This window comes from Podarcis pityusensis, assembly GCF_964106645.2.
Source record: "Podarcis pityusensis genome assembly, chromosome: 4".
NCBI lineage: Eukaryota > Metazoa > Chordata > Lepidosauria > Squamata > Lacertidae > Podarcis > Podarcis pityusensis.
In genome coordinates this window covers 58,288,109-58,299,509 of record NC_138027.1, presented here as the reverse complement: position 1 = coordinate 58,299,509, position 11,401 = coordinate 58,288,109, and the positions used below count along the sequence as shown (strand labels likewise).

The 11,401-nt window shown below is 41.8% G+C and overlaps 1 protein-coding gene across 1 annotated transcript in view; it reads right to left on the bottom strand.

Moving 5' to 3' along the window:
- Positions 1 to 1,725: 1,725 nt before the first annotated feature.
- LOC308476393 (amine oxidase [flavin-containing] B-like) overlaps positions 1,726 to 11,401 on the bottom strand; it is a 46,488-nt gene continuing 36,812 nt past the window's right edge. Inside the window, exon 15 of the mRNA XM_081003932.1 lies at positions 1,726 to 11,199. Coding sequence (XP_080860058.1) covers positions 11,044 to 11,199 — 156 coding nt within the window. The 3' untranslated portion in view covers positions 1,726 to 11,043. The remainder of the gene's footprint in view (positions 11,200 to 11,401) is intronic.

Below are 11,401 nucleotides of genomic sequence, written 5' to 3'. Positions count from 1 at the left end.
TGCAAACACACTGCCTGGAACACTGCAATGGTCTGCACCATGCTGACCTTGCTGCCACCTCTCCGCCCCATTATGTAGCTGTGATGCAACCAACCGGAGGTCAAATGACTGGCATCACCCCACCACGGCATCCGCTACAAGCATCTAAAAGAATCAGGCAGATGTAGCATCTTCTCTAAGAGGAAAAGCTATGATATTCAGGGATCTTTCATTTAGAAAAAGGCAACTTCGTGAACTAAACATGCATGAATTGGGGGAATTATAGTTTTGCAGGAAGGGACTTGCCTCAGCAACAGGCGAGGGAAGGGTCAAATATTCTCACCCGCTGCCACCCACCTCTTCTCCACTTTGCATTGCAAGAGCAAGCTGTCAAGCTTTTTCAAAATTCGTTGTTACCCAATAGCAGTACAGACTGGGGTGGGGTGGGGTGAGAACTGTCGTCCAAAGGGATTGGAAAGCCACCAAGAAGGCTTGTTTCAGACTCTCATAAAGACCAATACTAAGACTCTGATGCAGGCTTGGCCTATTTGTTTTGTGTATTTACAGACAGGCTGGTGGCATCTGTTCATAGTTCATGTTCCCAGAGTCAGCTTCTTGATAGGCATGGCTGAGTGTTTACTCTGTCAACACTGTGAAAAGGGGTAGGCAAATCAGTCTGTTCCAGTTCATGCCTCCTTCACATTTGTTGATGCATAAATCTGTCTTGTCCCTTTTCTACAGTCAACTGTGTTTTAAATCCACCCTTTTAAACATTTTAAACACATATTTTTGCACATACATGTTTCTAAACTTATTTTGATAGTCTCTCTCTTTTGAGCAGAGAACTGCACCAGAACATTCTGTAGAAGAGCCAGGGGACAACTTGGTCCCAATCCACACATTAATCTGGGAGGGAAGGGTCAGATTGGTTGCAGGTTTTTCTGTCCTATTTAGGACACCACTGATTTTTGTGGTGATGATTAAAAGACGGGGAGAGGATGATACTCCTCTCCTTGGCTGATCCATGCAGATCAGCTGTAGAGGTGGGGCTCCATGCTCCTCTGTGGACTTGCCTGTGGACTTGCATGAGTGGTAACATCTACCATTGTCATGTAACCCCTAGCAGGTTGGCCAAGGGTGACAGAAAGAGTTAGCCACCCCTGCTGTAAGCAACTACAAAATATGAGTGATATCCACCTCATACAGTAAACCCATTGATATCCATGGATGTAAATGCATTGGGTATCACCTGTTAGGATTTTTATCTATCCAAGCTGCTCCAGCGAGTGGTACTATGATTGTATAAATCATGTGAGTGTCTGAGAGAGCGTGAGAAAGGAAGTCTGTATTATCTTTTCCTTCTGAGTACTATTGGAAGTTAGTTTCACTTCTGTGTGTGTCGCAGGTTTCTGTACTGGTGTTCAGTCTCTTGTATACAGGTGGAGTCTCTGTATATAAGACTGTAAATAAAGTAGTTTTAGAACTACAATTGAATCTTTTTTCTACCATGATATACCAGAAGACTGGCGTGCTCTTTTCAGGAGAGAAGGATCGATTCTTACTAGCTACTCTGGACTGAAGGAGATTTACAGCCAGAGAGAGCCACCGGAGAGACGCTCCGAAGACTTGGGAAGCTTGCAGCCTTCCCAGGACATTTTTTCAACATCACCCTGTGTTCACACCTTGACCAAATCAATGCACCGATGGAATGCAGGGACTGCCAACAATTATAAACAACAAAAGACATTCAGTGTGGCAATGTTTATTCCTTTGGGTTGAACTTTTAAAAAGGTTCACAGCTGCCAGATAAAGATATCTAGAACAGAAAAAGGAACATAATAAGGGACTCAAGACGAGATAGCCACCACAGAGGCACTTAAGAAAACGCCACAATCATGTAAGGCACAAACAAACCATGACTGACTGAATCCATATCTTGATACTGTGATGTTACACTTGTACAAAACAGATACAACGACTAGTACTAGTATGTGATCAAAGGAGAAGAAAGCTCAGCTGCAGGTTAGGTCAGTATAAATTATTTAATTTAAAACCCCCTTTATAAAAACCTGCTTTGAAGATTTTTGCTTTTATTTCCACTGGAACAGAAGCTCAGCCATTAATAAGGTTTCAGGGAAGAAGATGCTGGAAGGAATATTATGTTTAATCAATGGGTACATTTACTTAGGGAGAACTGTTAACTTTTAATTGCACTGTTCAAACTTGCCCAGGTCTCCTGTGGATTAGCTCTTCCAGTTTTCAAGCACACACTTTCCTAGTGTGCTGTAATTTTTCCTTTTCTGCGAAGCAAATATTTTATTTCTCCACTCTTCAAAATAGGCTTAAACTTTAGAAGCCTGCCTCTGGACACAGTTCTTATAGCACAGTAATATTCTAGACTAATGTTATGCTAGTTTCAGTTCCATAAACTGAACCTCTTGGGGGAATGGGACTTTCCAGAAGATGAAATCAGCTAGAGAAAGTAGAGCCCATCCCGTTAGGATAAAGTAGAGCCCTTCTCTTTCTGAGAGTGTTAATGAGCATGGAGGACCTTTCTGAAAAGTGAGTCACTATTTAAAAAATCACTGCAGATTTGGACAGGCCAACATCCAAGACGGTGGATGTATTAATTCTCATGTGCATGTGTTTTTGTGGCCGGAATGCATGCATATAAAGTTTTTTAAGTTTACTTTTTGAGTTTGAAAAACTGAAATTTTACTCATGGACAGCTTTTTAGTGTCCCAGCCTTTAGGAGATGCATGCTAAATGTTCTTCAGATATCACAGTATTGCAACCTTTTCTGCACTTCTTCATATCTGCTGCCAGGATATTCCTACCAGAGAAAACTTAGTTAAAATCACTGAAAAAAATATAAGTGTCCTGCAGACAGCCTTGCTCATACAGGCCCTGCAGAGCAGATCCCCACGCAGATCAGGTGGAGCCAGTACAACTTCAACCCAGTGTGGACACGCAGGGATCAGACCTCAAAGACAGATAAGAGTAGACATACTTGAAGCTGGCTGCTTATAAGTATGTTAAGTTAATCTCTATGCGAGCAGGTCACCGGTTTTAAAATGTTGGCATTGGTCTTCTCTCCAGCACTTAATAATCTGCTTGATTTCCACTGATAATTAGAATTCAGGTGTTATCTTGGAACAGGACATCTTGCAGCAAAGATGACAATGTTTCTAAAGCCTTTAACAGGGTATTGCCAGAATATTCATCTGACTCAGTGCAGAGAGGGGCCCTTTAATGAACTATGCACCAATTCTCACTGCCAAGTGCAACAGCTGATTTTTCTGACCCCTTTGACATTTAAAACAGCAATACAATAGTTACAGCTCTGCAGTATTTGAACAGATACAATGGCTTTCAAATGCATTGATATAAGGGGCAATTAGTGCACACTTAGCAGCACCTTTTTCTCTTCATTGTCTCCTGGGCTCTCCATGTTCCTTCCCCTCCAGTTTTTGCAACCTTATCTATAACCTGTAGGGCAACACCATAGTCATTTACAGAAAAGATACAGTGAAATGTTGCCGTGCTCCTCTTATTCAACAGCCTTCATCAACATCAGTGGTGCACAGAGTCCTTAGTTCACTATGTCCTAAGTGTCACTTTCCCTCAATTTGACATATTGATCTGAGTACAGTGGTACCTCGGGTTAAGAACTTAATACATTCTGGAGGTCCATTCTTAACCTGAAACCGTTCTTAACTTTAGCTAATGGTGCCTCCCACTGCCGCCGCGCGATTTCTGTTCTCATCCTGAGGTAAAGTTCTTAACCTGAGGTACTACTTCCGGGTTAGTGGAGTCTGTAACCCGAAGTGTTTGTAACCCGAGGTGTTTGTAACCCGAGGTACCACTGTACTGCAGTTGACAATGGGGTAAGGCTCTATGCACTCTATGCCAAAATATTTGTATTCATTATCCACAACACACACACACACCCTCAATAAACAAATGAAGTGATGAATGGATTGTCTCCCTCAAAAGATGCTGGTATTGTAGCCTGCTGCCCATTCCAGAATTGGGCATGTACACACACACACACCCTTTGGTGATATGTCTCAACAAGGCGCATCAAAACTATGGCACTAGGGTTAACTTACAATAAGCACCCTGGTCAAATAAAACACTGACCCAGACATTCATTAAAAAATATTGTAGCCATAGCAGCATACGCGCTGTCTTTACTGAATCAGTGAAGTGCAGGTTTAAAATTGTGTCAGATTTCCAATCACATATCGCAGAGAGTCAAGTGGCACTGCACAGAACAAGCACTTACTTAAAAATGTCATCAAACTCCATGCTGTGTTGTGTGCCTTACAGTCCTATAATGCCTTTCAGAGGAAGTAATTAAATTCCTAGTGTGAAGGGAAATCTCTGTCATGCCCTTCTTGTAAGCTCCACAGAGGCACCTAGCTAACCAATGGAGGCTGCAGTCCTATATCCACTTAAAAAGGTAAAGGTAAAGGACCCCTGACAGTTAAGTCCAGTAGCGAATGACTCTGAGGTTGTGGCGCTCATCTCACTTTACTGGCAGAGGGAGCCGACATTTGTCCACAGACAGTTTTTCCGGGTCATGTGGCCAGCATGACTAAGCTGCTTCTGGCGAACCAGAGCAGCACACGGAAATGCCGTTTACCTTCCCACTGGAGCAGTACCTATTTATCTACTTACATTTTGACGTGCTTTCGAACTGCTAGGTTGGCAGGAGCTGGGACCGAGCAACGGGAGCTCACCCTGTTGCGGGGATTCGAACCACTGACCTTCCGATCAGCAAGCCCTAGGCTCTGTGGTTTAGACCACAGAGTAAATCCCACCAAACTCAGTGGCACTTACTTCTAAGCAGACATATGCAGGCTTGCACTACACATTGATAGAGTACAACCTTAGATGGACATTTCCTCTGAGGATCCAAGCAAGGCAACCTCTGTGTTCTTTTCCTGTAATGTTGTATGACATCATACACATTTTTGTCCATAAACAAGAAATAGGATGCTAGTTAAAGTATGATGCAAAATAGTCGGTTGTAAGTTAACGAAACACACCTCAAAAGATTAAGATGCTGTCATTTTCTGAAGTCTAACACAGACAATTTATGAGGTGACAGCTTAACAGTTTGGATCTTCCTTCTCCCATCTGACCCTGATTTTGGTTCTGAACTCTCAAAGAAGTTTATAAATTCATGAGAATAAAACACTCTGCTGTTAAAGATGTTGGTCCTAGCCTGGTGGTGGTGGTGGAATTGCAACATGCTGAGTGCCCAGTATTTGGCTTGTAAAACCTTCCTCTTCTCCTTTCCCGTTATCTTAGGTATGATCAGCATTTATCAGCTCTGAAAGATTAATCACTTGGTAGATAAGAAGGTTGAAGAAAACATCATCCCTGTATTGACCCCAGTTCTTGCTTTCTCCTCAGCTAAAGAGGTGATTGGAGATGGCAGGCACTTTAAATTCTTTGCATGGTGCTGGAACTTAGTGGTACCCGCACCATGTGTTGGCTTGGGGTTTTCCCATAGCAACCTTTTATACTGTTAGTGTAAATTCATGCCCAGAAACCTGTTTCCATTCATGGATGGATGTAGAAGAAAGTTATATTGAAATATGTGGGACATGCTTCCAAGAAATGTTGCTGAAAGAACAGAAGTTCAGCAAGTTCAACCTCTTGCCTAAAGGCAGGATCATTCATCCACCAAATCTCATAGGCCAACTTCCAGACCAGAGGTAAGACTTTAATGTGCAACCGATTTCTGTTTCTGAAAAGCAGTTGCATTCTCTCCCCCTCCCCCCCAAAAATCTCCACATTCTCATTTATCTCAAGAAATGAGGAACTGAAGAAAGCGGGGAAACAAAACATTTGTGGAAAAGAATGATTAAATGGAAGAGCTGAGGATTGTTGAGAGTGTTTGAGTGCTTTTTTGAAAATGATCAAAAAGTAATTCACAACCCACTTTTTCATGCCTGATGGGTGAATTTATGTGACTGCTACATCATAACTTAGTTAGAACAGGGGAAAGGAGTGCAGTAAAGGAAATTACATTTTGCATAAAATGTGCTGTCTTTGTTCCCCGCCTCCCTCAGTTCTGCCAAATACTCCTAGGGCTGCATGCTTACTCACAACAGTATAGGGAAATGCTTCTTTATTAAGTCTGGTCTCTTGCCCTATCTTATGATGTTGATGGGATACTAAAGCAGAACAAACCACAAACAGCTGTATGCTCACTGTCCCCTCCTCTCTATAAACTAAATATTACAGGTGCTACAGATCCTCTCATACTACCTGAATGGCCGTCACTGACACCCAAATTATACATAGGAAGAAACCCAGAGCTTCTGTGGTCTCATACCTCTTTCCTCTCCAGTCTTTGTAATTTCCAACAAAACCAGTGTATAAAGCAAGGTGCGGGGGAGCCTTTGGCCCTCCAGATACTGCGGAACTGCAACTCCCATCATCCCTGACTATTGCTGGTGCTTGCTGGGACTGATGGCACTCATAGTTCAGCAACATCTGGAGGTGCCCCATATCTGGTATAAAGTGACCTCAGGTTGGTCATTTCTTTGACCCCCGCCTCACATTATTGACAGGAAGACTCACCGTGCTAAAATGTCACATCACATCATATTTTATAATATCTAATACGTTACCGAAAAACAAAACAAAGCAAAAACCAAACCCAGATAGCAAAGAGACACACAGCTAATGTCCCATCTCTTTAGCCCAAAGACAAGTGTTTATGATGCTTCCAAAAGATGACTGGACTGTGGCAAAGCTCTGAGAGGATGAACTATGAAGCACAAATGTAAAATGCTTCATGACAGACCCTGAGGGGAAGAGGCCATTGCTTGGTGGATGAGAAGATGCTTTGCATGCTGACGTTCAGGTTCAGTCTCTGGCACCTGTAGCTAAAATGAATTCAGATACCAAGCTGCTACCAGCCAGAGTGGGCAATCCTGGGATAAATGGACCAGTGATCTGACTCTGCAACCTGTTATTATCACAGACTTGCCTTCAAAGACCCAACTGTGTGATACATTTTTGCATTCAGGTGAAATAATAATCAGACTTTGACATCCGATTACCATAATGTTCCTTGTTTAGAAAATATCAATCTGACAAGTGACATTTGAGGAATTATTATTACTTAAGAAAAAAGTTCAATTGAATTCAGTAAGATTTAGCCCCTAGTAAGTGTGCACAGGAACACTGCCTTGAATTACTAATTTCTTTAATAATTAAAATGGAATTAGCTTCACCACTGTTTTGACTAACAGATTCTAATTAGTGATAAAGCCAAGCACATTCTGATTGATGAAAAGAAGCAATTGAACAGTGCTTGCTCCCTCTGTGAGAAAAAGGGAAGGATCTAGAATTGCTGGCATGGTCCCAGAACCCAGCACAGCCTTCAGGAAGATGAGGATATACAGGCTGTCCCACTCGGGGGAAATCTTTAGCACCACCTCCTACATCATCCCAGCTTGAGGATGTGGTCCTTCCACTTTCCTTGGGTTCCAAAACTCCAGCAGAATCTCCATCTCTTCCATCTTGTAAACAAACAACAATAGTTCCAGAACACCACAAGGGTCATTTAATGGAGCACAGCCAGGTCTTCCAGGGAGATGGGAACAGAACAGACCTTACCAGCTTTCATAATGCTTCAGCCCTTTGCTGAGACAATATTCCTCCACTGCCTGAAACTGGGAAGAGTACACTTCTAAGCTAGAGGTAAAGAACTTTTGGCCTACAACTCCCATTATCCCTGCCTATTAGCCATGCTGGCTAAGGCTGGTGGGAGTTGAAGCCCAACAACCAACCAATGACCTTTGCTTTGAACCTTTTCAGTTTCAAGCCAGGAGCCACAAGGCTGGGCAGGAGAGAGGCCACACATAGACAGGTTGAATTCTCATTACCCAAAACCAACATTTACTACTTAAAAACCTGCCCCTCAATTGCCTGAAAACTGCTTCTGAAGCTTATGAGAACATGGAAACAGCCTCCAATAGTGTCACCTGGAAAAGAAAAGGGGGCAGGGGTGGAGGCCACAGTGTGCAACAAGGTCCTTTGCTGTGCCTTGGGAGCCCCCTCAGGTTCTGGCTACTGCCCTAAAATTTCCTCTGTACCCGCAAGTAAATTGTGGGAAAGTGATCCATTATGAAAAAAGGGGAAATATCTTAATAACAGCAGCCCTGGGATACTGTTAACAAACCTAAGTCTGTACAAAGAATAGAAACAAAAAACATAACACCATCCAGGGGAAGAGGATGGTAAATTCATCAGGCCAAAAACTAATAAACCTTGGCATATCATTTTGGTCAAGGTATGGTCAACTTGGAAGTTAGTATAAATATACATATGTAACTCCCAGGGAGTCACAATGTCATTAGTAAAAGGTAATCCTGGTTTAGAAAAAAAAATGCAGAACAACTCCAAGACTTGGAAATCTTTTGGTAAGTATATGACTCTCCCATAATACCACAAAAGAAACATCATGTCTGTCCTATAGCTTGTTCCTCTGTCTTTCAAATTCCTAAGAGATGCTCTCTCAAGTTAAATGGATGTCTTCAGCTCCCAGTGGCACACTGCATAGCCAGAGCACAGAGAAACAGCCAGAGGCAAGCAACAGACTTCCCAACAGATTGAAATCTGGCATTCTGAAATGTCATTCTAGTTGGCCGTCTTGATTTCATTGGAGCTACTTGAGCAGCAAGATGTTGCAGTTCCATTTTGTAGGTGAAAAATGGGCTTCAAGACCCTTCCCACAGTGTACTTCCTGCGTGCCATCTCATTAGAAACCAAAGCAGAAGCACTTTCACACATAGAAATAATAAATCATTTTAACCTGACGAGGATGTTAATATCAGATAGGAAGTAAACATAGATTTAGTTCCTACTGCAAATCCAGGAAGTGCAAAAGAAAGCTAGTATCATTTTTATACACTTTTAAAATAATAGATCTTCAAGATGACGGTTCTTGAAAGGACCTTTCCCATAGCCTCAGAGGTAGACATGGACTCCATGTTACGTTTTAAGATACCTTTCCATATGGTATGGTTGTCAAAATTCAAAATCAAGTATCTATTGCTGAAGCTCGGATCCTGAAAATCATGGTTTCATTTAAGAAATAAGAAGTTGTAGTCAAGTGTCCAGTACTCATATAGAAAAGCTAGAAATGTTTGGATGCCTGCATGTTTTTAGAAACCAAAACTCTAAAAGGGAATTATCTAGGGAGCTGCACTCTTATACCATGCACAGTTCTTTGTCCATCTCAATATTATTTCCTCTCTTTTGCCCACGTACTGCTGGAGTTCACGTTGGCCCCTCCCTGCGTGAAGTGCAGCACTAGTTTTCTTTCCTCAGCTACTCACAATGCCAGGCATTTCTAAATGCTCAGGGTACACAAGTCTTCATAACTCTGCAGTGGTCAGATTAAGATGACAGACAGGAATCTTTCACAATTCACAAAACAACGTCTACACGTTCCATGTGATAATCATCACAATGCTGTTTTGAGAGGCCATTGGCTGAGAGCAGGCTTTGGCTGTAGAAGCTCCCAGGTTACACCTCCAGCTTAAAGATCTAAGTTGTTGGGCATCTACTTAAGAACCAGAACCTGTTGGTAGATATTACTGGGCTAGATGGACCAATTTTCTGATTCAGTATATGGCTGCTCCTTGTAGATTATCATCTTTGGTAATTTATTCCCTGATTTGTACTGCCAAAGACATGAGAAAGGAAAAGCAGCACTGGAAATGACCCCTAACTGGGATTTGCACCTGTATTTAGCCTGAGTTGATAGGTTCCTTCTTCGGATGGAAGGATGTGTCCATTTTGGTACTCTCAGGTTTCACATTTCCCCCGTCTTAAATTCAGTTCTCAACATTTTGCAGCAATTTGCCATGTTTTAAGAAATACTCATGAAAATTCACAGGCATGTTAGAGCGAATTTCTCCTAATAAACACGAAAGCTTTATGCAACTTTGGCTAATGTACACTTTTTAACAAACCTATTTCCCCATCTGCATTTTAAATATTACCTTTTTTTTACTAATATCTTCCTCCTAATATCTGCATTATTGTGAACATTGCTTGATTGGACAACTGCACCACAAAAATGCAGGGAACTGTGCTCCGATTCACATACTGTTTTGGAAAGTCCAAATCTGAGTGCGTAGTGATTTACACTTTTCCTACATTCCTAGTTCTTCATAATGCCACAAGTCAAAGGCAGGAAGTGACAAGGGGGAGGGTGTCTAACCAGGAGTCCCAACAGCATCAATACTCCCCAACCCCCTCGCACGCTTTAATCTGGTCCTGGTATTTTTAATGACCAGATTAAGGCTTGGCCATGTAAAATAAAATATTTGCAAACACATAACTCAAGCCTTAAAAATGTGTGTTTTCATTTGTTGGGTTCACTCAGGTGCAACTGCTCTTGCATTCTCGGAGTTAACACATGGTTGAATAGTAGGTTGCCTATGTGTTCTAGAAAATGTGCCATGGAGTGTGGAATCCCTAAAAAAAAAAAAAAAGAGACTCCTTCCAGCTTTTTGGCAACCCTTCTCTGCAAAAAAAACAAACAAACCCCAAGAACAGAAACCAAAAAGTACTTCTGAAGAAATAGACCCCTAAATTTGTGTAGAATGTTGACCCTGGAATTTATTCACTCAGATAATCTCTTCGTTTAATTTTCATTCTCCCAAAACATTTGGAGGCAGTGGAAATGTTCGATCAACTACTTTTCTCCCACTGTGCAATGGTTTTTGCTTTGCCACTGTGGTGAGATCAACATAGTAGTTGATTTTGTAAAAAAGGAAAACGTCATGGCAATACACTGGGCTCCACCAGACCACTTTAAAAAAACACCCCAAAATAATAATAACAGCAGCAGCCCACTTTGTACTGGCCTCAGAAATACATATTGGACCCTTTTGCAAGATAAAGTTTCATAGGAGAAATACATGGGATAATTGAGAATTGCATTCATCACTACCTGGCAAGAGTAAAATGATCGTGCAAATGCACACACATCTGCCAATTCTTATTAGATTCACAGATCGGTTTTCAGTTTTTCACCAGAAGTCCCCTTTTAAATGTGCAGAGCCCTACTGCAGTCGCTGATGTCAAGAGAGCACAGAAGCCAAACAACTTGAGAAGTCCAGGTACAGAAGGCAAGTTCCTTTCCCAAAAGGTGGTAGTGATTGGCAGGGCTGGGACATCCTGGATGAAAGAACATTCACTATTAGTGTAAGGCAAATGTGAAGTTCTTCTTAGGTGGCAAACTCAGTCACATCTATTTGGGTATAACTAACAGCCATGGAATTATGCAGGACTTGCTTGTGACAAAACATGCACAGGTTTCACTGTTAGTTACAGATCCTGTATATAGCATGTCACAAAATGGGTGATAAAATTAATAATA